This window comes from Oncorhynchus mykiss, chromosome 30, assembly GCF_057628025.1.
Source record: "Oncorhynchus mykiss isolate SJ-2025 chromosome 30, ASM5762802v1, whole genome shotgun sequence".
In the NCBI taxonomy this organism is placed as follows: Eukaryota; Metazoa; Chordata; class Actinopteri; order Salmoniformes; family Salmonidae; genus Oncorhynchus; species Oncorhynchus mykiss.
The window spans coordinates 41,495,465-41,520,302 of NC_143051.1; the positions used below are offsets into that span (position 1 = coordinate 41,495,465).

At 42.7% G+C, this 24,838-nt stretch overlaps 1 protein-coding gene across 2 annotated transcripts in view; it reads right to left on the reverse strand.

Annotated features, from left to right (window-relative positions):
* Positions 1-24,838, reverse strand: part of nudcd1 (NudC domain containing 1) — a 31,585-nt gene continuing 6,747 nt past the window's right edge. The window contains exons 3-10 of one of the 2 annotated variants that reach the window (XM_036970846.2): positions 22,724-22,909; positions 21,116-21,308; positions 19,797-19,988; positions 17,251-17,458; positions 10,845-10,992; positions 10,061-10,186; positions 2,858-3,017; positions 1-734 (exon numbers count right to left, since the gene is read on the reverse strand). In XM_036970846.2, coding sequence (XP_036826741.2) covers positions 448-734; positions 2,858-3,017; positions 10,061-10,186; positions 10,845-10,992; positions 17,251-17,458; positions 19,797-19,988; positions 21,116-21,308; positions 22,724-22,909 — 1,500 coding nt within the window. In that variant the 3' untranslated portion in view covers positions 1-447. Of the gene's footprint in view, positions 735-2,857; positions 3,018-10,060; positions 10,187-10,844; positions 10,993-17,250; positions 17,459-19,772; positions 19,989-21,115; positions 21,309-22,723; positions 22,910-24,838 lie in introns of both variants that reach the window. The other variant, XM_036970845.2, reaches the window with a different exon arrangement.

Sequence of the window (24,838 nt, forward strand, 5' to 3'; positions counted from 1 at the left end):
TAACGTTGTTTGGTTTTAATGGAATATTTTCATTACATTCTGCTTCTATTGGTCAAAGCTTCTGAGGGCATAAGTTAATGTGAGAACATGAATCATACTACATTTGGGCTCCTATACAGTGTCAACACCAGTAGGATATTCATAGAATAACTTACAAATATGAAGACAGACATTTGAAAGTGTAGACATATTGCTGACAGATCAGACCCCTACCACAAATGACATTACACTACCACACTTACTATAGGTTCTAGATACACTCCTTTTACTTTGTGGAATGGTATAGCTCTGTCTCAGGGGTGGACAGTGTGTATGGTGGATGGAAACATTCTAAGGGGCAAATTCCCAGACACAGATTAAGCTTAGTCCTGGACTAAAATGCTATCTCAATGGGGATTCTCCATCCCGGATGTGTCCGTAAAACTGGCCATAAAAGTAGTCCCAGATCTAATTGTTGATCTTCAGAACAAATAGGTTGTTAGAGGTCAGGACGAACAGTCTCTCATTGGTGGCTCTGAAGCCAAGGACAATGTTGTTTGACTCCAGGCTGGCCACCTGTTGCTTAGCGACCTGGCCCACCTGACGACCCTGCATCCTGTTGAACAGGACTGTGTCCACCGGCGACGGCTGCCGGTAGATGAACACCCGGCGAAGACACTCCCCCAAAGCGGCATAGGAGAAGTTTGGGGGGCAGGTGGCAAATTTCTTGTCACGTTTCGACGCCTGGACGTAGCCTAGGAGATCCGAAAAATGAGAAAGAAAATTAGTAAGTTGGAAGAAAACCTTCTACTCATCTCCAAAGACACTGAGAAACACAGGGCTTGTTGTGACAAACATCAGCCACACAGGAATTAGCATTGAACTAGCTCAAGATGGCGCCGAAAGACATGGCAGCTCTGCTTCTAGCTCCTAAGCAACTTTGCAGTATTTTCTTTTTTTGTGTTATTTCTTACATTATTAGCCCAGAACGTTTTTTTTTTGTGTCATTACATACAGCCGGAAAGAACTTTTGGATATCAGAGCGGCCATAACCAGCATTACGACCAGCAATACGACTTTCCCGAATTGGATCCCCCAGGGCAATTGAACTTATCCCAGAGGCTGCACCAAGACACCACCGGCAGAAAAAAAGGTATTCGGAGTGGACTTCTAGTCCAACTCAGGAGACGTGCACACCATCCACTGCTTCAGAGTATATTAGGGTAGCAGGGTAGCCTAGTGGTTAGAGCATTGGACTAGTAACCGGAAGGTTGCAAGTTCAAATCCCCGAGCTGACAAGGTACAAATCTGTCGTTCTGCCCCTGAACAGGCAGTTAACCCACTGTTCCTAGGCCGTCATTGAAAATAAGAATTTGTTCTTAACTGACTTGCCTGGTTAAATAAAGGTCAAATAAAATAAAAATTAGTCGCTAATGTTCAGTCTCTGGACAATAAAGTAGACAAACTCAGGGCAAGGATCTCCTTCCAGAGTGACATACTCTGTTTCACGGAATCAAGGCCCTCTCCAGATATACTGTCCCCGTCTGTACAGCCAGCGGTGTTCAGTACATCGCGCAGACAGGAATAAAGAACTCTCCAGGAAGAAGGCAGGTCGTGCTGTATGTTTCATGATTCATGGTGTGATTGTGATAACATACAGAAACTCAAGTCCTTTTGTTAAGCTCTCTGGGATATGTGGGCCAGGTACGACACAACACCTCCACTTCGCTGATCCTCAACACTGGAGCCCCACAACGGTGCGTGCTCAGCCCCCTCCTGTACGCCCAACTAAATCATAAAGTTTGCAGACGATATAACAGTATTAGGCCTGATTAGCAACAATGACAGGACAGCCTACAGGGAGGAGATGAGTGCCCTGGCGAAGTGGTGCCAGGAAAATAACATCTCCCTCAAAGTCGACAAAACAATAGAGCAGATCGTGAACTTCAAGAGACAGCAGAGGGAGCATGCCCCCATCCACATCGAAGGGACCGCAGTGGAGAAGTTCCTCGGGGTACACATCACTGACAATCTGAAATGGTCCACCACATAGACACTGTGGTGAAGAAGGCACAACAGTGCCACTTCAACCTCAGGTGGCTGAAGAAATTTGGCTTGGCCCCGATGACCCTCACAAACTTTTACAGATGCACAATTGAGAGCATCCTGTATCACCGCCTGGTACGGCAACTGCCTGCCCTCCAGGACACCTACAGCACCCGATGTCACAGGAAGGCCAAATATATAATCAAGGACATCAACCACCCGAGCCACGACCTGTTCACCCTGCTACCATCCAGAAGGCGAGGTCAGTACAGGTGCATCAAAGCTGGGACCGAGAGACTGAAAGAGAGCTTCTATCTCAAGGCCATCACTGCTAAATAGTAATCACTAGCCGGCTACCACCCAGTTACTCAACCCTGCACCTTAGAGGCTGCTGCACTATATACATAGACACGGAATCACTGGTCACTATAATAATGTTTACATACTTCTTTACTCATTTCATATGTATATACTGTATTCTATTCTACTGTATTTTAGTCAATGCCACTCCGACATTGTTACTCCTAATATTTATATATTTCTTAATTCCATTCTTTTACTTTTAGATGTATGTGTATTGTTGTGAATTGTTAGATACTCCTGCACTACTGGAGCTAGGAACACAAGCATTTCACTACACCCGCAATAACATCTGCTAAATATGTGAATGTGAACATGTTAAATAAACTCAGTCTGAGGCAATGTATTAGCACAAAGATGCCATCTGAAAACAAATTTGTTTCCCTGATTTAGAGTTGTAAGAGGTGTGTCTGAGGTGTTGACAGAACTGCCAGTACTAATAATTACTCATCTAAAAAGTTTCTACACGTACCGAGGGCGTTGAAGGTGGCGATGTGTTCCCACATGTTGCTGGGCTGGTCCGGGCGGGGCTGCCACAGCAGGGCATCCACGTCATGACGCAGGCAGAAACTAGGCATCTCAGATGGGTTCAAGTCCACCGTGAACAGGTACTGATGGCTCCCCAAGTTCACCTGGAGAAAGAGATATACTGTAGTAAGACTTTATTAGTCCCAAATAGATGGTTTGTAGATGTAGACATTTCAACTAACTTTCCACTAACCCTAACCCTTATCCGTAACTTAAAGATATGCAGTTCTTCATCTGGCATCTCTCTTCATCCCTCCAATCATAGCTTTTAGAGCTCAGTGAATCTCAACTCGATTAAAAAAAAGAAAAAAAGTAAAATAGTTCCCTCAAACAAAACCATTATGGTTCCTTTTAATCAATTATGCATTAACACCATCCATGAAACATACACAACATTCCAAATTAAGTGTCTATTAACTGGAGGACAGAAAAACAATCAATAGGGACAGAGAATGAAAGTATTCTAATCAGGAGAGGACATGGAACCAGTGCATGCAACCAGTTTTTCTGAATGCATCAGTCTGCCTTCATTATTCCTCCCGCAGCGGAGGCCGGAAGAGAGAAGGCGAAAGTAAAAGAAAGAGAGCGTGACAGAATCAGAGAAAAAGAGAAATTTAGAAAGACAAAGAGAAAGCCAGAGAATGATTGAGTCACATTTTGAAGCACATGTTCAGACAATTTATACCATGACCTTGTTCTCTTTATACACAACCTTGTGCTATTATTGTATTGAAAGGTCTGATCATCCAGTGTTTCACATGTGAATCTCTTTGCCAACAAGTTTTATTGGTAGACAGTTCTCCCCTCCAGTTTCCATGCTCACTTGACATCTATTTAACATTTGAATCATAAACAGGCCTGTAAGTGATTGATAGTTGGCGGTTGGTGACAGTTTCACGGACGTGGAACAATCCTCAAAGCTATAGTTCCCTTTTTTGTGGCTGCGTCCCTCACATTATGTCAAATCAGCCAATTGGGATTTCAGAAGTCTTGTTTGTGTAAATAGAATGACAATGAATGTTGTCGACAATAGCTTTGGCCGTAATTTAAAGTCTGCAACGACGTTCAAACATAATAAATTATGTAAGAGTAGAGTAAAGCACTACCCTCTGCTCGGTTGGATGCCGAGCAGTTGCCATACCAGGCGGTGATGCAGCCGACCAGGATGCTTGCGATGGTGCAGCAGTATAACTTTTTGAGGATCTGGGGAACCATGCCAAATATTTTCAGTCTCCTGAGGGGGAAAAGGCGTTGTCGTGCCCTCTTCACCAATTTCTTGGTGTGTTTGGACCATGATAATTTGTTGCTGATTTGGACACCAAGGAACTTGAAACTCTCGACCCGCTCAACTACAGCCCCTTCGATGTGAATGGGGGCATGTTCGGCCCTCCTTTTCCTGTAGTCCACAATCATCTCCTTTGCCTTGCTCACGTAGAGGGAGATGATATTGTCCTGGCACCACACTGCCAGGTCTCTGACCTCCTCCCTATAGGCTGTCTTATTGTTGTCGGTGATCAGGCCTACCACTGTTGTCGTCAGCAAACTTAATGATGGTGTTGGAGTCATGCTTGGTCACACAGTCGTGGGTAAACAGTTGGTCACACAGTCGTGGGTAAACAGGGAGCACAGGAAGGGACTAAGTACGCACCCGAGGGGTCCCCCGTGTATAGAATCAGCGTGGCAGATGTGCTGTTTTCCACCCTTACCACCTGGGGTGTTCAAATAAACCTACCATTAAAATTATAGACTGATCATTTCTTTGTCGGTGGGCAAACGTACAAAATCAGCAGGGGATCAAATACGTTTTCCCCCTCACTGTAGCTATTACAGACTCGGTCAGGTTGAAAATGTCAGTGAAGAAACTTGCCAGTTGGTCCGCACATTCTCTGAGTACACTTCCTGGTAATCCGTTTGTACCTGCGGCCTTGTGAATGTTGACCTGTTTAAAGCTACCACACAGTCGTCCGGAACAGCTGGTGTTCTCATGCATGCTTTTGTGTTGTTAGGCCCTAATCTATGGATTTCACATGACTGGGAATACAGATATTCATATGTTGGTCACAGATACCTTAAAACAAAGGCAAATTGTGTACAGATCCTTGCGACACAGGAGCGTTCATTAGCCTGCTGAAACATGAGGTGATGGTGGGGGATGAATGGCACGTCAATGAGCCTCTGGGGTCTCATCAGGGTATCGCTGTGCATTCAAATTTCAATCAATAAAATGCAATTGTGTTCGCTGTCTGTAGCTTATGCCTGCCCATACATCACAACCCCAAAGCCACCATGTGGCACTATGCTCACAACGTTGACATCAGCACACCACTTTTTTTTGACGAGTATGGCCTTATTTGTATTACAGCATATTGGATGAATGTCATTCTCATTCCAATCACCCAGTTCAACATCGATAGGTTTAGGCTACTACATGATACTCACATTATCCCTATACCCATCATCATAAGGTTGCTACAACCTAGTCTATGAATGAATGTTTACAATGTAGGTGCACACAGGTCGAGAGAAAAATATGAGGTGACAGACAGTGACACACATGACAGCATCTAGGGTGTAATCATCAGTCCAACAGTTTCAAACGAGAGTTTCTATTGGACAAATTCAGGGATGTTTATCCCCATTTCAGAAACGTTTTTCAAAAGAATCAGCAGAATGAATACACCCGTGATAACACGTAAACACAGTTCACTTTCATAGCAGCCATGTTGTATTCCTTCTTGCATCTTGGCCTATCCACAGGGAGTACTAGAAATACCCATGAGACCATAGGCTAACTGGTAAAATTAACATGGAGGGGGTACTTCAGGGGTACTCTGGGCAGAGCAACAGTTTGTGGTACAGTAGCCGAAAAAAGTTGAGAACCATTGGCCTAAATCATTGTCATCATATTTGCTAAAGTAACGTCATAATCAACATACAGTGCATTCAGAAAATATTCAGACCCATCAACTTTTTCCACATTTTGTTTTCCGTTTACAGTCTTATTCTAAAATAGATTAAATAAAACATTTTCTTCATCAACACACAATACCCCATAAAGCGAAAACAGGTTCAGAATTTCTTTATTTATGAAAGGATTCAAGTGCAGCCTGTTTCCATTGATCCTTGAGAAGTTTTTACAACTTGATTGGAGTCCACCTAGGGTAAATTCCATTGATGGACATGATTTGGAAAGGCACACACCTGTCTATATAAGGTCCCACAGTTGACAGTGCAGGCCAGAGCAAAAACCAAGCCACGAGGTTGAAGGAATTGTCCATAGAGCTTAGAGACAGGATTAAGTCGAGAGACAGATCTGGGAAAGGGTACCAAAACATTTCTGCAGCATTGAAGGTCCCCAAGAACACAGTGGCCCCTATCATTCTTAAATGGAAGAAGTTTAGAATCACCAAGACTCTTCTTAGAGCTGGCTGCCCAGCCAAACTGAGCAACCAGGGGAGAAGGGCCTCACAAAATTCAGAATGAGACTGATATGAGGAAATTATTAATTGGTGACTGATATGATATCTATATATTCTTGATTTAATTCGGGAGACGGTAACTCATTAATAAACAAACTTTTCCCATGGTGCCCCACATTTCTAATGAGTTAATTGTTACATGATTCATTTAAATTGAGTAAACATTTTACGTAGTAGGTAATTATTCGATAAATAGCAGTCATCACGCGACAGTAGCTAAGATGGGGAGAAATCTGTCCAACTACAACTGGCTCAGAACAGGGTAGCACGGCTGGCCCTTAAATGTACACGTAGAGCTAACAATAATATGCAAGTAAATCTCTCATGGCTAAAAGTGGAGAAGAGATTGACTTCATCACTAATTGTTTTTGTAAGTGAATGCACAGAGGTGTCTGCCTAAACTACTAGCACACAGCTCGTACACCCATGCATACCCCACAAGACATGCCACCAAAGGTATCTTCACAATCCCCAAGTCAAGAAAAGACTATGGGAGGCACACAGTATTAAATAGAGCCATGGCTACATGGAACTCTATAAAACATCAGGTAACTGATGCAAGAAGTAGAATCAGATTTTTAAAAACAGATAAATATACACCTTATGGAACAGCGGGTACTGTGAAATGACACACACAAAGGCACAGACACACATACACATGATACAGATATGCACTCTACACACACGCACACATGGATTTTGTAGATATGTGAGTAGAGGCCTGAGAAGCCACACTTAATGTGTTATGAAATGTAATGTCATGTAATATTTTAAATTGGCTGTTGCCAATGTGAATTTCTGGATTTTTTTTCTCATTTTGTCTGTCATAGTTGAAGTGTACCTATGATGAAAATGACAGGGCTCTCTCATCTTTTTAAGCGGGAGAACTTGCACAACTGGTGGCTGACTAAATTTTTTTTGACCCACTGTATATGTTTATTATACCGGTTGATACAGGGCTCATATGTGAAACTATTCTAACTGAAAATTTTCTTTCACAGTGGCACTGACTCCGACTGGAAAGCCCTTCCTCTCACAGAAAGCCTTCAGAGAGCAGCTCATCAAGGAGCTTGCTGGCTACAGCACCACTGCACCAAGCCCTGTCCCTTCTGCTCCTGCCACAAGTGTTCATCTGCCCAAATATATTTGTGCAGGCATGGATGTGCCTAAGGGCCAAAAGGGCACAGCATGGAGGTGTTGCTGTGTTGTTTGCAAGATGAAGTCTCCCATCACATGCACCACATGCTCAGTGACCCTCTGCTTTACATCAGAAAGAGACTGCTATAACATCTGGCATCAGCAGCAGAAGAGTTTTGGCAAAGTTGGTGGGGTTATATGGCAAAGTGGGTGGGGGCTAGGGTCAGTATGTTATATCTGGAGTACTTTTCCTGTCTTATCCGGTGTCTTGTGTGAATTTAAGTCTGCTCTTTCTTTCTCTCCGAGGACCTGAGCCCTTGGACCATGCTTCAGGACTACCTGCCATGATGACTCCTTGCTGTCCCCAGTCCACCCGGCCTTGCTGCTGTTCCAGTTTCAACTGTTCTGCTTGCGGTTATGGAACCCTAAACTGTTCATTTTTACTCTTGAGGTGCTGCCCTGTTGCACCCTCTACAACCACTGTGATCTCCACCCGGCACAGCCAGAAGAGGACTGGCCACCCCTCATAGCCTGGTTCCTCTATAGGTTTCTTCCTAGGTTTTTGCCTTTCTAGGGAGTTTTTCCTAGCCACCGTGCTTCTACACCTGCATTGCTTGCTGTTTGTGGTTTTAGGCTGGGGCTATATAAATTGATTTGATTTGATAGACTGAGGGTCTTCCAAATATTGAAAGTGTGTAAATAGTTACCCATGTTATTTTGTAAATGTATATATATATATTTTTTCTTTCAATTTTTTGGTATTTTGTATATAGTTATTTGTTTCAAAATGTATACCTTCACCAATTTGGCCACTTGGGTACATTTGGGCTACTTGTGTGGGACACCTGGGTGACTTCATGATAAATGTCATGTAGCACACTCATTTAGGAAGTTATCATTCTGAAACTTTGCACAAGTACTGTTGCCCTCTTATATTTTTCACTGAAATTGTCCCCATCATCCTATCTGAATGTTTATTTTATCTTGTTCATTTTAAAGATACAAAAATAAAAAATAAAAAACATATGTTTTTTTTCATAGTTTTATCTAAACCAGATCTATTGTGTTATATTCTCCTACATTCAATTCACATTTACACAAACTTCAGAGTGCCGTCTTTCAAATGGTACCAAGAATATGCATATCCTTGGTTCTGTGCCTGAGCTACAGGCTGTTAGATTTGGGTATGTCTTCAGGCGGAAATTGCACAAAGTAGGGGGGTAGTAGAGGTTTTAATGGAGGCCAACTTAAATCTGTTTTACCTCATTTCTACCAGAAAGGCAAATAGTACCAGTGCCTCGCTCAATACGGAAGAAGTCAGATGATGCGACTACACCTGTAAGACCCACATAGGTCTCAGCTGTGGCATAAATCCAGAAAAAAAACATTAACAGCAGGATTCTACCAGCAGCTTGTTAATTCTTACGTGTCTTTTCTGTGGCCTGGAGTTTTTCCTTATCTCATGACCTGGTCAGGTAAAACTCTGGGTCCTATTTATAGGATATGACAGTCCAACATTTTTACTAATGACCCGACCGGGCAAGTTGGCCAAATATCTACTGGCCGAACAGAATTTGTGTTTAATATAATTTAGCAACGTAAGTCATTACTCCATTCTTAAGAATTGCATTGTCTTAATTACATTCATTTTTGTTTCTAAAGTATGTAATTTTGAGAATATCCTCCCCTCTCAAAATAGAATGCTGCCCCTTTAAGACAATTCCGTTTCTGAAAGAGATATCGACCTGGCTGCAGTAGGCTAGCCAATGCTAAAGTGTAAAGAGTGACCAGCATATTGCTGCTATGTTAACTATTGAAGGTTTAACTTTTGTAAATCACTTTCCCTAAAATAAATAACATCAGTGAGTAGATTGATGGGTGCTGCTTTTTTGCTCAGGACAGCTCGCAGGTGCTGTGTGAATGTAGCTATCAACTTCTGTACCGATTGAGAAGTTGTGACTTGCAGTAGAATGCTGTATTTGAATGAACGGCCAAACATATTGCTCAAATACAAAGAGCACGACTATTCTTTGTGTAGTCTTCAATGGTTTTCCATGGTAGACTGCGACAGAGCAGGTAAATGTTGAACTGGACCGCAAAATGCGCTGAGAAGTAAATAGCCCGGTCGCTGCCACTGCTTTGAAAGTGGTGTGGCGGCGCAGCACCAAATATAAAATTACTGTGGCAAATGCTGTCTCGCCACATGTTTTCTGGTGGCTCTGAGGCAATGCCAAGTGTACTCAATTGGTTCTACTCACACAGCAGCCTGGGAGACATTATAGGCATCTGAATTGAGACATTCTAGCCATCCTAATTGAGCCTAATGGATAGCTCTCTTCATTTCAAATAAAGAACCCCAAGATATTTGTGTGGTCAATTCCATGTTCATTAAATCAAGACAAGCGTCACTGACAACGCAAATGGAGAAGGTGTGCATGTCTACTGCGCCACTGTGGATATGACCAATAGGGGCTGGCTGATAACAATGAAGGAGGGAGTGGAGTAAAGGTGGGTGGTGAAAAGGGTCTCACCACGTGAGTGGGCTTGAGCGACTCTCCATCGAAGCGTGTCAGGTTGGAGCTGTCTTCTGGGAAGCCATCGCAGTCCTCCAGCTCCTGGGCGTTGCACGGGGGCTTGCCCTTGTCTGGGTTGGCATTCTGAACTCAAGAGAGATGGAAGCAGAGAGATTGGGTAGCGTTAACAGTGAGGTAGCATTCAATGATGCATTGAATTCATTCATTAGAAGCTAATGGCGATGGGAACGCTAAATCCCTAAATGAGCAGTGAGTGGTTAAACAAGTTGGGACTGAAAATATCATAAAAAATAGGAAGCTGAGACTGAGGCAGCTCAAGAGAACTGAACATGATGGTGTGAGGGAGAAGTAGAGCTGCTTTCAGAAACTAAAGAGGGAGGGGTGAGAGTGAGAAGACCTGAAGGTAGGGGAAAGGGGCAACAAAGAGGCTAAAAGTGAGGGCTCAGAGAGGGGGTTGGAGGGGGGTCAATTTAGGGGAGATTAGATGCATAGAGGCACAGAAAGTAACATCAAGATTGGAGGTAAAAAGGAGAATAGAGAGATGAACAGCAAATGAGGCGTTCATAAAGGATAAATAAAGACTGAGGGGGTTGAGGAGAGCACAGGATAGGATTCATCATCAGTAACCCAGGGTCATGTTCATTAGAGCAATGGAAAATGGAAAGATGCATTTCCGGTAAAGAAATCACTCCCTGTTTCACTCCTTTTTCTTCCATTTTATGACTAATGAACACTACCCAAAATTAAAAGACCAGGCTCAGCGTATGTCAGTGAGTCTCACCATGTCCTCAGTAGTGAGGTATGTCAGTCTCTCGTGGAGCAAGGCTGTCTGCTCCTCACTCATCAGGAACTCTCCTCTCCCGTCTCCTCCAGTCAGCAGCTCTGGCCACATGGGCCCCTCGCTCCTCTTCTGGAGAGTCACCTCCAGGCTAGGAACACACACACACAGAGACAGACAGGGCGGTAGGACTATACTGGGTGAGGGGTATGGTGGAAAATTGCAAGATTATGTTATAATACTTTTATTGCATCAAATGGTTGTTTTATGCAACAGAATAGAGGATTCTCATAAATATTGTGTGTGTGTTCTACTGAGGATTGACCTCTGGGAGATAACACTGACAGGAGATTTAAGATGTCTTTTGGGTGGTAAAACCTAAAGAGCATTCCAGAGCATGAGTTAATGTTTCTCTTCTATATGGTACCAGGGAGAGATGACCTCAGGGCCAGACTCTGGTCTATACACAAAGATGACTGTTTTTACAGCAGATACTGTCTGCTATGAATTATAGGTATATTTCATACAAATCTTAACCTTGTGACCCATTCTATACTAACCTTGTGACCCATCTGTTGTTCGTCATGTACAGTTGAAGACGGAAGTTTACATACACCTTACATACATTTAAACTCAGTTTTTCACAATTCCTGGCATTCAATCCTAGTAAAAATTCCCTGTCATAGGTCAGTTAGGATCACCACTTTATTTTAAGAATGCGAAATGTCAGAATAGTAGTAGAGAGAATTATTTATTTCAGCTTTTATTTCTTTCATCACATTCCCAATGGGTCAGAAGCTTACATACACTCAATTAGTATTTGGTAGCATTCCCTTTAAATTGGGTCAAACGTTTCGGGTAGCCTTCCACAAGCTTCCCACAATAAGTTGGGCGAATTTTGGCCCATTCCTCCTGACAGAGCTGGTGTAACTGAGTCAGGTTTGTAGGCCTCCTTGCACACACGCGCTTTTTCGGTTTACCCACAAATTTTCTATGGAATTGAGGTCAGGGATTTATGACGGCCACTCCAATACCTTGACTTTGTTGTCCTTAAGCCACAACTTTGGAAATATGCTTGGGGTCATTGTCCATTTGGAAGGGCCATTTGCAACAAAGCTTTTACTTCCTGACTGATGTCTTGATATGTTGATTCAATATATCCACTTAATTTTCCTTCCTCATGGCGCCATCTATTTAGTGAAGTGCACCAGTCCCTCCTGCAGCAAAGCACCCCCACATGATGCTGCCACCCCCGTGCTTCACGGTTGGGATAGTGTTTTTCGGCTTGCAAGCCTCCCCCTTTTTCCTCCAAACATAACAATGGTCATTATGGGCAAACAGTTCTATTTTTGTTTCACCAGACGGCATTTCTCCAAATGTATAATCTTGTCCCCATGTGAGGTTGCAAACCGCAGTCTGGCTTTTTTTATGGCGGTTTTGGAGCAGTGGCTTCTTCTGTGCTGAGCGGCCTTTCAGGTTGTGTCGATATAGGACTCGTTTTACTGTAGATATAGATACTTTTGTACCCGTTTCCTCCAGCATCTTCAAAATATCATTTGCTGTTGTTCTGGGATTGATTTGCACTTTTTGCACTTTTCGCACCAAAGCACATTCATCTCTAGGAGACAGAACACATCTCCTTCCTGAGTGGTATGACAGCTGCGTGGTCCCATGGTGTTTATACTTGCATACTACTGTTTGTACAGATGAACGTGGTACCTTCAGGCGTTTGGAAAATGCTCCCAAGGATGAACCAGACTTGGAGGTCTACAACTTTTCCTCGGAGGTCTTGGCTGATTTCTTTAGATTTTCCCATGATGTCAAGCAGGGGCACTGAGTTGGAAGGTAGGCCTTGAAATACATCCACAGATACACCTCCAATTGACTCAAATTATGTCAATTAGCCTATCAGAAGCTTCTAAAGCCGTGACATCATTTTCTGGAATTTTCCAAGCTGTTTAAAGGCACAGTCAACTTAGTGTATGTAATATTCTGACCCACTGGAATTGTGATACAGTGAATTATAAGTGAAATAATCTGTCTGTAAACAATTGCATGACAAGTAATTTGTCCAACACAAAGTAGATGTCCTATCTGACTTGCCAAAACTATAGTGTGAAAGGGGTGTATCTTGGCTATAAAATACCTTTGTAATTTTGTCTCGGGGCTCTTAACGAATCATCTGAGCGTGAATCGTCGACCAGCCATCATTATCGTAGAGCATGTGTGCGTTGTATTGACCTGCTCCCTTATTAATAAGTATTTAAATATTTAGTGTAAGTATAACTCTGACTTGTGTGATAAGTTTGTCTCTCCTCATTTGATAATAAAGAAATTAGCCATCACAGGGGGAGGACTGTGAGCTCTTGTTCTCTGTGGCAGAAATGAGTAAGACATTTAAGAGTGTCAACCAATAGGGGCTCACTGGCCCAGCGTCGTCCGGGTTTGGCCGGCGTAGGCCGTCATTGTAAATAAGAATTAGTACTTAACTGAAATGCCTTAAATAAAGGTTAAATAACATAAATAAATAAAAAGCCTTGCAAGGCTGCCAGCCCAGACAGCATCCCAAGCCACGTCCTCAAAGCATGTGCCAAACAGCTGGCTGGTGTGTTTACAGACATTCAATCTCTCCTGAACCCAGTCTGTTGTCCCCACTTGCTTCAAATGTCCACCATTGTTCCTGTACCCAAGAATGCTAAGGTAAGTGAACTAAATGACTAGCACTCACTTCTGTCATCAGGACATCCCAGACCCACTACAATTTGCATAGCTCCCCAACAGATCCACGCACTGCACACTGCCCCATCGCACTGCACACTGCCCTATTCCATCTGGACAAGAGGGATACCTATGCAAGAATGCTGTTCATTGAATACAGCTCAGCCTTCAACATTACAGTGCCCTCCAAGCTCATCGGTAAGCTCAGGGCCCTGGGTCTGAACCCCACCCTGTGCAACTGGGTCCTGGACTTCCTGACAGGCCGACCCGAGGTGGTGATGGTAAGCAACAACACCTACGCTACACTGATCCTCAACACAAGGAGTAAAAGTACTCAAAAATATGAATAGTAAAAGGTACAGATAAGTAAAAATACTACTGTAGTATTTTTACTTAAGTACTTTACACCACTGCAATGACATAGCCACCCGAGCCACGGTCTGTTAACCCCGCTAGCATCTAGAAGACGGAGACAGTACAGGTGAATCAAATTTGGGACCGAGAGACTGAAAAATAGCTTCTATTTTGAGGCCATCAGACTGTGAAACAGTCACCACTAGCCGGCCTCCGCCCAGTAACCTGCACTGAACTAGTCAGTCACTGTTACCAGCCTGCTACCACCAGGTACTTTATCCTGCACCTTAGAGACTGCTGCCCTATGTACATGGTCATTGAACACCTTAATGTTTACATACTGTTTTACCCACTTCACTGTTTTACCCACTTCGTACAGTGCATTCGGAAAGTATTCAGACCCCTCAAATTTTCCACATTTTGTTACGTTACAGCCTTATTCTAAAATGGATCAAATAAAATCCACAATAATCTACACACACTACCACATAATGACAAAGCAAAAACTGCAAATTTATCAAAAATAAAAACCAGAAATAACTTATTTACATAAGTATTCAGACCCTTTGCTATGAGACTCGAAATTGAGTTCAGGTGAATCCTGTTTCCATTGATCATCCTTGAGATGATTCTACAACTTGTTTGGAGTCCACCTGTTGTAGATTCAATTGATTGGACATGATTTGGAAAGGCCAAGTTATAGCATCATACCCAAGAAGACTCGCTGCCAAATGTGCTTCAACAAAGTACTGAGTAAAAGATTCTGTATACTTGTGTAATTGTGATTTCAGTTGTAATTTTTGTTTGTTCTTTGTCGTTGTGGTATTATGTTTTATTTTTTTATTTAACCTTTATTTAACTAGGCAGATTGATAGATTGATGTGGGAAAAAAAATGTATACATTTTAGGCTATGACCTAACCTCAAGGGGTCTGAATACTTTCCAATGCACGTTCTTCCTATTTCCACTTAGTGCTACAACAAGCACTGCAGCAGTAATGAATGAGTAGGAAAGTATCTATAGGCTTGCGTTGTTATTATTAGCGGCTTGGGTCTTTTTTAATATCAAGGAATATTTAACTTTCTCTGTTCATAGGAGTAACATGAATTTGTGCACGAGGCAGAAATAATGAAGCCCCATAAGTTGGAAGACGCTGTCCCTTTTTGGTCAGTGTCAGTGGAGGAAAGGGACAAGGGAGGGATGTTGAGAGGTGGACCAGCAGTGTGCTGCTAATATGCTAATACTAACCATCAGATGCAGGCACCATCACCCCAGTAAAATAAAAATACAATTATTGAAATGTATGCTGGCTCTGCTATGCTTCACAAATAATACAACAATGGATCTATTACCGGATTCATCATATAGCCTAACTCAAATATATATTTTTTTAAAGATATATACACTGCTCAAAAAAATAAAGGGAACACTAAAATAACACATCCTAGATCTGAATGAATTAAATATTCTTATTAAATACTTTTTTCTTTACATAGTTGGATGTGCTGACAACAAAATCACACAAAAATGATCAATGGAAATCAAATTTATCAACCCATGGAGGTCTGGATTTGGAGTCACACTCAAAATTAAAAGTGGAAAACCACACTACAGGCTGATCCAACTTTCATGTAATGTCCTTAAAACAAGTTAAAATGAGTCTCAGTAGTGTGTGTGGCCTCCACGTGCCTGTATGACCTCCCTACAATGCCTGGGCATGCTCCTGATGAGGTGGCGGATGGTCTCCTGAGGGATCTCCTCCCAGACCTGGACTAAAGCATCCGCCAACTCCTGGACAGTCTGTAGTGGATGGAGCGAGACATGATGTCCCAGATGTGCTCAATTGGATTCAGGTCTGGGGAACGGGCGGGCCAGTCCATAGCATCAATGCCTTCCTCTTGCAGGAACTGCTGACACACTCCAGCCACATGAGGTCTAGCATTGTTTTGCATTAGGAGGAACCCAGGGCCAACCGCACCAGCATATGGTCTCACAAGGGGTCTGAGGATCTCATCTCGGTACCTAATGGCAGTCAGGCTACCTCTGGCGAGCACTGTGCGGCCCCCCCAAATAAATTCCACCCCACACCATGACTGACCCACCGCCAAACCGTTCATGCTGGAGGATGTTGCAGGCAGCAGAACGTTCTCCACGGCGTCTCCAGACTCTGTCACGTCTGTCACATGTGCTCAGTGTGAACCTGCTTTCATCTGGGAAGAGCACAGGGCGCCAGTGGCGAATTTGCCATCCTGGATGAACTGCACTAACTGAGACACTTGTGTGGGTTGTAGACTCCGTCTCATGCTACCACTAGAGTGAAAGCACCGCCAGCATTCAAAAGTCACCAAAACATCAGCCAGGAAGCATAGGAACTGAGAAGTGGTCTGTGGTACCACCTGCAGAACCACTCCTTTATTGGGGGTGTCTAGGTGGTACCACAGACCACTTCTCAGTTCCTATACTTCCTGGCTGATGTTTTGGTCACTTTTGAATGCTGGCGGTGCTTTCACTGAGTAGAAGCACTTGTTTTGAGATCAAAGCGAGAGCAGCATTTTGTTCAAATCCTTTGCTAATTATTGCGTTATTAGCCCAGTTTTAGATCATTTGCAGTCAGCAATAAGGGAGTGATTGCTTCCAACAAGAGCGTTTCCAGACATCTTTGTAAAAGTAACAGTGTTGTATTTTAGTAAAGAGCTTTGTTTGTCTTAAAGGGACAGTGTTGTATTTTGAGACAGGCTTGAATAAACTAAGTAGACAACAGGCAGAGGGTAGCATAAATTGTCGGATTCTCTGTAATAATGGTATGAGAATAATAACTTAAAGCGGGTACAGCCTGTGTTCACAGTAAATGCACACTAGAAACGCACACTAAATACTGACTTCAATTACCTTGTACCCCTTGCACATTGACATTGTACTGGTACCCCCAGTATATAGCCAAATTATCGTTATACTAATTGTGTATTTATTATTACATGTTATAACTTTTCCTTTATTGCTCTATTTTCTCCTCTGCATTGTTGGGAAGGACCCGTAGAAGGAATTTCACTGTTAGTCTACACTGTTTGTTTACGAACCATGTGACAAATAAAATCTAATTGTATTTGAATGGTATCTAACAAATAGAGAACAAAAACGAACTCTCATATGAGTCAAACTATAGTTTCCTGTTTGTTTGTAGATAGTGGTAATGCTCTGATATTTTCACAAAAGCGAATTCACCATTAAAGGAAATCCGACTCATGACTCTGGGCTGAGTAAAAGCAGATGTGTGCCTGCATCCGAAATTGCACCCTATTCCCCATGTAGTGCACTACTTTCGACCAAGGCCGCTAACCTTTTCTCATCTTTGATGATCCAAGCACTGGCTTCGGGGTCCACAGGGGCATGCAGCTGCCCCTCCAGCAAGGGGGCAAAACCCTGCACCCCCACACTCACATTTTCCATGTAGAGCTTGAAGACCACGTCGTCTTTGGTGATGCCCTCGGGCATACGCACAGATACTGTTACATCCTCTATTGTCTGCTGCCAGAAGTAGATTGGATCTGAATGGCATGGGGGAGAAAAATAAATGAAATGTCAATAATGTTGAGTACATTAAGATTTCTATAGACTCATATCTGATTAATATATAAATGAAACATGTAATAAAAAGCATGAACTGTATCAAATTACCCTGAAAACCAAGTCCGAAACTAAAACTATAATAAATGGTCATGCTGCAGTTTGAGGTTATTTTTTTCCTTGGGGAGGGGGGTATTCTCTCATGAGATCTGAGGCTCTTATCATCACTAGCCTAATGGGCGACCGTCCGCACCACACCAGCATGAGACAACACATTACTCTTATTAAAAAGGGCAATCTGCAGTTCAAAGCAACAGCAAAGCAGACTCCCTGCCACTATTTTGGTAAACCGCTGAGGGATGGGTCTAGAGAAATGTATGTAGCAATCACAGACTACCTTATTAGAGGGGTAATAGCTGGAACAGGCCGAGAATCAGACAGGTTGTAATTGTAGCCCATCCCTTTAAGGAACATTCAGGCATTGCCCTTTGGGTAAACCCTCCTCTATTTGAAAATGATTCAACAGCTAGGCATATATGCACAATGACAGACCTCAATGCCACACCCGTCCTGTCGGCCTCTGACAAACTGACAGTTCCATAATAGTCTTACATCAGTCTCTCTGAATCATAGCTGATTAAAAAGCAGTGTGTTACAAGTGGAACCATATATCCAAATATACATCAAATTTTTCTAAAATTGATTACATTGATTCCCCCTCCCAAAAAATAGAATTAAATATCTTATTTACATAAGTATTCAAACCCTTTGCTATGAAACTCGAAATTGAGCTCAGGTGCATCCTGTTTCCATTGATCATCCTTGAGATGTTTATACAACTTGATTGGAGTAAATTCAATTGATTGTACATGATTTGGAAAGGCACACGTCGGTCTATATATAGAGATATAGATATATATAGAAATAAAAGGCCGCCCAGCTAAACTGAGCAATCTGAGTTCCTCTGTGGAGAAATTTCCAGAAAGACCACCATCTCTGCAGCACTCCACCTACCAGGATTTTATGGTAGAGTGACCAGATGGAAGCCACTCCTCAGTAAAAAGGCACATGACAGCCCGCTTGGAGTTTGCCAAATGCACCTAAAGACTCTCAGACCATGAGAAACAAGATTCTCGGGTCTGCTGAAACCAAGATTGAACTCTTTGGCCTGAATGCTAAGTGTCACGTTTGAGGAAACACTGGTACCATCCCTACGGTGAGGCATGGTGGTGGCAGCATCATGCTGTGGGGATGTTTTTCAGCAGCAGGGACTGGGAGAGATTGTTGATGAAAACCTGCTAGAGTGCTCAGGACCTCAGACTGTGGCGAAGGTTCACCTTCCAACAGGTCAACGACCCTAAGCACACAGCAAAGACAATGTAGGATTGGCTTCAGGACAAGTCTCTGAATGTCCTTGAGTGACCCCGCCAGAGCCCGGACTTGAACCCATAATCGCTGACAAAATGTGCTTCAACAAAGTACTGAGTAAAGGGTCTGAATACTTATGTAAATGTGATATTTCAGTTAATTTTTAATAAATTAGGAAACATATCTAAAAACAAAAAAAAAAAATATATATATATATATATATCATTATTTTTTTGTGTGTGTAGATTGATGAAGAAAAAAAAAACGACGATTTTGAATAAGGCTGTAACCAAACAAAATGTGGAAAAAGTCAAGGGGTTTGAATACTTTCCAAAGGCACTATGTACTGTCTAGGCTACCAGTCTATTACTTTTGAGCATGCTTGGTTATTGAATGAGAGATGAATAAATGGTAGCCTAATATTTGTTGTGTAGAGGGAATAAACCAGTCAGAAAATATTATAATGATTTAGGCCCATATAATAAAACTCAAAGAAACATATTAGGCTACACGCAATCTCCTTAACAATGGCAAATGCATCTCGTTTAACATTAGCAAAAGTTTTTATTAGCCTATTATAATGGTGCCAGGTTTCCTCCATGCTTGAATCATGATTTCAAACACCAAAGGGCCACTTCATCACAAAACTCAGACACTGGAATGACAATGCATTCAGAATATTAAATCTATGAATTTAATCTATGAATTTAGTCTAATGTTGCCTGTCACCCATTTCATGATATTATTTCCCTATTTCACATACGTATTTCACATAGGCACGCCCATCCATCCAATCTCAAATACAAACTGTGATCATTCACAAACCCTTTTACAGCACCTTTCAATGTTCTATCCAATCCTGAGCAGTGGAAACAATGGCATACTTAAAAGTTTCTTCATATGTTATATTTCCTATGTAGCTTTTACCTATGACCTGTAGCATTGACCCACCAGCGCTCGACTCCATCTCCATGGCCTGTGCCGCAGGCTGCTCCAGCAGCGCCCCGTCCACATGTGTGAAAACAAAAGGTTTCTCCGAAGCCACCATTAGCCCTTTCCCTTGGGGCTCCAATGCTGCATAGTGGGGCACTGACTTCCCCCTCAGCATCTTCATCTTCCTTACCTTGTACTTCTTCTCCTGACCTGAAAATGGCCGATACAGCACACACAGAATACATGTGCAAGCATTATTAGACTGATCTGATTGCAATTTACAGGTTTAATTCTCATACAGAATACATGTATTTTCTCTGCAACTTCACTATTACCATTACACGTTTTTATTATTATTCAAGTTATTACCTCTAAATATTTGTCTAGTATACAAATTAAGAAAATACTTGTTACAGAGAGGATTGTTACATTTTCGTACTGACAAAAATTAACGCATAGGCTATCGGACTCAAAAGAAACATGCAATTTCAGAGGTGTGGACTCGAGTCACATGACTTGGGCTTGAGTCTCACATTTGATGACTTGAGACTCAACTTTACTTGGAGCCTCAAGATCGTCTTTGACTTGAGACTGATGACTTGAAATTATTTGGCCAGGTTTTGTAATGTTTTGTCACTCATTTTGTGGCACAGAGTCTCCGTGGATTACTCTTCCCCACGCAGCCAGAGACAGTAAGCCACAAAACACCAGTCTCAACATCAACAGTGAAGAGGCGACTCCGGGATGCTGGCCTTCTAGACAGAGTTCCTCTGTCCAGTGTCTGTGTTCTTTTGCCAATCTTAATATTTTATTGGCCAGCCTGAGATATGGCTTTTTCTTTGCAACTATTTCAGGTCGAATGCACAGAATTTTTATGAAGATTCTCCTTAGCAACATTTATTTTGGAAGACACAGATCTACAGTTGAGATATCAGAGCAAATTAAAGTCAATTAACGCATTTCGTTTTCCCAAACATTTCGTTTTCCCAAACACTAAGTAAATGTCGTTTCTGTAAGTCAACCTTTGATAATAGAAATTATGGCCATTGATAATAGAAATGATGGGCATGAAGGTGGTAAACATGCCACAAATGCTCACATAGCTAATCTGCTAATTAGCTAGTCGTCATCAACTTATTATGCTCTTTCACTGAGAAACAAAAAAAAACAACTGAGGCACAAAATTATCCTGAATGACTTAGTTACTATTCCCAACTCCCTCATTATACCATCATCCATATAAAAGAGTTAGGTTTCGTCATCCCCTAGTGTTATGAGCAGTATATGGAATATAGGGTGCCATTTGGGACGCAGACACAGTGCCCCACCCCACTCACCCTGTTCTGCAGTGTTAGAGACTGTGATCCATTCCAAAGAAACAGAGTAGCCACTTCCCTTTGCATGAGAGTCCGATGATGGGTCTTTCTGGATGCGGAGGAGCAGGACCTCCATGGAGTGGACCCCAGCCTGGACGTGAGATATGCTGTGGAGGATGGTGAAGGGCTCCCCTATCTCCTCACTGAACAAGGGCTGACAAACACACAAAATCAACAAGTCTAGTTAGTTCACAGACAGAAATGTGTTCTAAGTTTTAAGATCAATCCATGCACAGTGGGTACGAAATGTAGTATCTATAAGAACAAGATATTAGGTACACCCGTTTATTAGGTACACCCATCTAGTACCGGGTCGGACCTCACATCGCCTCCAGAACAGCCTGAATTCATCGGGGCATGGAAACGTTGCACAATTGGTATCAAGGGATCTAATGTGTGCCAGGACACCAGGCAGGATGGCACCATGGACTCAGGCTGCTTACGCCAAATCGTGACTCTGCCATCAGCATGACGCAACAGGTAGCGGGATTCGTTTTTCCACGCCTCAATTGTTGGTAATTGTGTGCCCACTGGAACCACTACTTCTTGTTTTTAGCTGATACGAGTGGAACCCGGTGTGTTCGTCTGCTGCATTAGCCGACCCGTGACAAGGACCGACGAGTTGTGCGTTCCGAGATCCCATTCTGCGCCGTTATTTGTCGGTTTGTGGCCTGTTTGCTTTCTCCTTCGACCTCTCATCAATGTAACGTTTTCGCCCATTGGGCTGCCGCTAAATGGATGTTTTTGGTTTGTCGGTAAACCCTAGACACTGTCGTACGTGAAAAGTCCAGGAAGCCGGCCATTTCTGTGATACTGGGACTGGCGCCTGGTACCGACGATCATACTACGCTCAATGTCACTTAGGTCGTTTTGCCCATTCTAACATTGAACAGTAACATAATGTCTTGATGCCCATCTGCCTGCTAAATATAGCAAGCCACGACCACGTGACTCACACTGTAGGAGCTAATCATTTTTCATGAATGGGGTGGTGTACCTAACAAACTGTCCACTGAGTATGTGACATAGCGTTAGTAAAGCTTCATATAACAAGCTACATCTTTTGTGCATTTATACCATAAATAATCATGTCAAATACATTATAAAGCTTTTATAAATTATGGTGTATAATGTTAATTTAATGTGAATTTCCTGTCGCTGGGTAACCTATGTTATTAATGCGGATAAAGTTAATGTAACGCTTTACCCAAATGTCTAACTGGCTGGAATTGCTGGGCTTGTGATTAAGTAGAGGTTATTAATTTCTTTCAAGCTTATCAACATACTAAACCTGATCTTCAGAATGGTATATAAAAGAGGACTCAAGATAAAACAGGCCTGGATTAATATATTCCACCATGGGTTTATGGTAGGTTAATTTGACAAACACTATAAGTAACATTGAGATATATATCTCTTTTTCAAGCGAGATATAACTGCTGACCTTTATTAAAATGGGATGTAAAAATAGTCTGGGAAAAAAACTAAAAGGAAAGTGGATGCAATGTTGTTGGTAAATATCTGAACATTGATTATGACAGAGTATATTGCATGTCCAAGTCTTCTTACCTCCCACTTCAGACTGCAATTCTCCCTTCTCATGCTGGTTCTGAGGAGGTAGAGTCTGCCCGCACCGTCAGAGAGAGATGCCCAGGTGGCAGAGGTGAAGCTAAGAGAGGCACAGAGACGTTCCTCACACACAGTGGGGTCAGAGGGCATGTGGAAGACCTCTATGGGCTTCCCCAGTGCCGTGTCCTGTCAACAAAATACAAAGACCTGTCAGTCTCCTGTCATCAATGGAGGACTTCTACAGAACCTCATCTCTGTTATGAATTCTCTTTATGAATGAAATAGTATAAGCCAGGGTTTATTTGGCCCCCAAGTTTTTTTGTTTTACCCTCTATTGCGCATCGTAAGTATTCAGACCCTTTGCTATGAGACCTGAAATTAAGCTCAGGTGCATCCTGTTTACATTGATCATCCTTGAGATGTTTCTACAACTTGATTGGAGTCCACCTGTGGTAAATTCAATTGATTGGACAAGATTTGCAAAGGCACACACCTGTCTATATAAGGACCCACAGTTGTCAGTGCATGTCAGAGCAAAAACCAAGCCACGAGGTCAAAGGAATTGTCCGTAGAGCTCCGAGACAGGATTGGGTTGAGGAACAGATATCGGGAAGGGTACAAACAATTTCTGCAGCATTGAAGGCCCCAAGAACACAGTGGCCTCAATCATTAAATGGAAGAAGTTTGGAACCACCAAGATTCTTGAGAGCTGGCCACACGGCCAAACTAAGCAATCGGGGAAGAAGAGCCTTGGTCAGGGAGGTGACCAAGAACCCGATGGTCACTCTGGCAGAGCTTGACAGTTCCACTGTGGAGATGAACCAACATCTCTGCAGAACTCCACCAATACAAATCAACGTATTTATATAGCCCTTCTTACATCAGCTGATATATCAAAGTGCTGTACAGAAACCCAGCCTATAACCGCAAACAGCAAGCAATGCAGGTGTAGAAGCACGGTGGCTAGGAAAAACTCCCTAGAAAGGCAAAAACCTAGGAAGAAACCTAGAGAGGAACCAGGCTATGAGGGGTGGCCAGTCCTCTTCTGGCTGTGCCGGATGGAGAATATAACAGAACATGGCCAAGATGTTCAAATGTTCATAAATGTTCATAAATAATAATAATCACAGTAGTTGTCGAGGGTGCAACAAGTCAGCACCTCAAATGTCAGTTGGCTTTCAGGCCGTTATGGCCGGTCAGGCCGCTATGGTAGAGTGGCCAGACAGAAACCACTCCTCAGTAAAATGGCACATGACAGCCCGTTTAGAGTTTGCCAAAAGGCACCTAAAGGACTCTGACGATGAGAAACAAGATACTCTCATTGAACTCTTTGACCTGAATGCCAAGCGGCATGTCTGGAGGACACCTGGCACCATTCCTACGGTGAAGCATGGCGGTGGAAGCATCATGCTGTGGGGATGTTTTTCAGCGGCAGGGACCTGGAGACTAGTCAGGTTGGAGGGAAAGATGAACGGAGCAAAGTACAGAGAGATCCTTGATGAAAACCTGCCCCAGAGCACTCAGGACCTCATATTAGGGCGACGGTTCACCTTCCAACAGGACAACAACCCTAAGCACACAGCCAAGACAATGCAGGAGTGGCATTGGGACTGGGATTCGGTGTTCGCTGCCTAACTTCTCCCCACATACACCAAACTCCAAAAATAATATGTAGGCCACCAAGCGGTATTGTCTGTAAAAGAATTACAAAAAAAATGCTATTAGACTTTCATGGGCAATCGTTGTGTACTGTCTGTATTGCTTCTGTCACAGCACGATGGGAGTATATTACACATCTCACAGACACCCGTTGGCTAGAACACACAGGTATAAACTTTGATTTGAGTCGAAGCCAAAGTCATTCCTTTACTCTTCGTCATCATCGTCAAAACATTTCTCCAGTTTTGCTACTAATGAGATGCATAGCTACAACATTAGGCTACAATCTCCCCTTGTATCAAAGTGACTATGAACACCTCACTGCACCCCCCACACCAAATGCAAGTATTCCCTTTGTATACATTCTGGGTATAGCAAACAAAGCTAGCTGGCTCAACTTGCTTGTAGTGGTACTAGCAAGCCACGTTATGTCCAAATCTATCACAAAATTATACT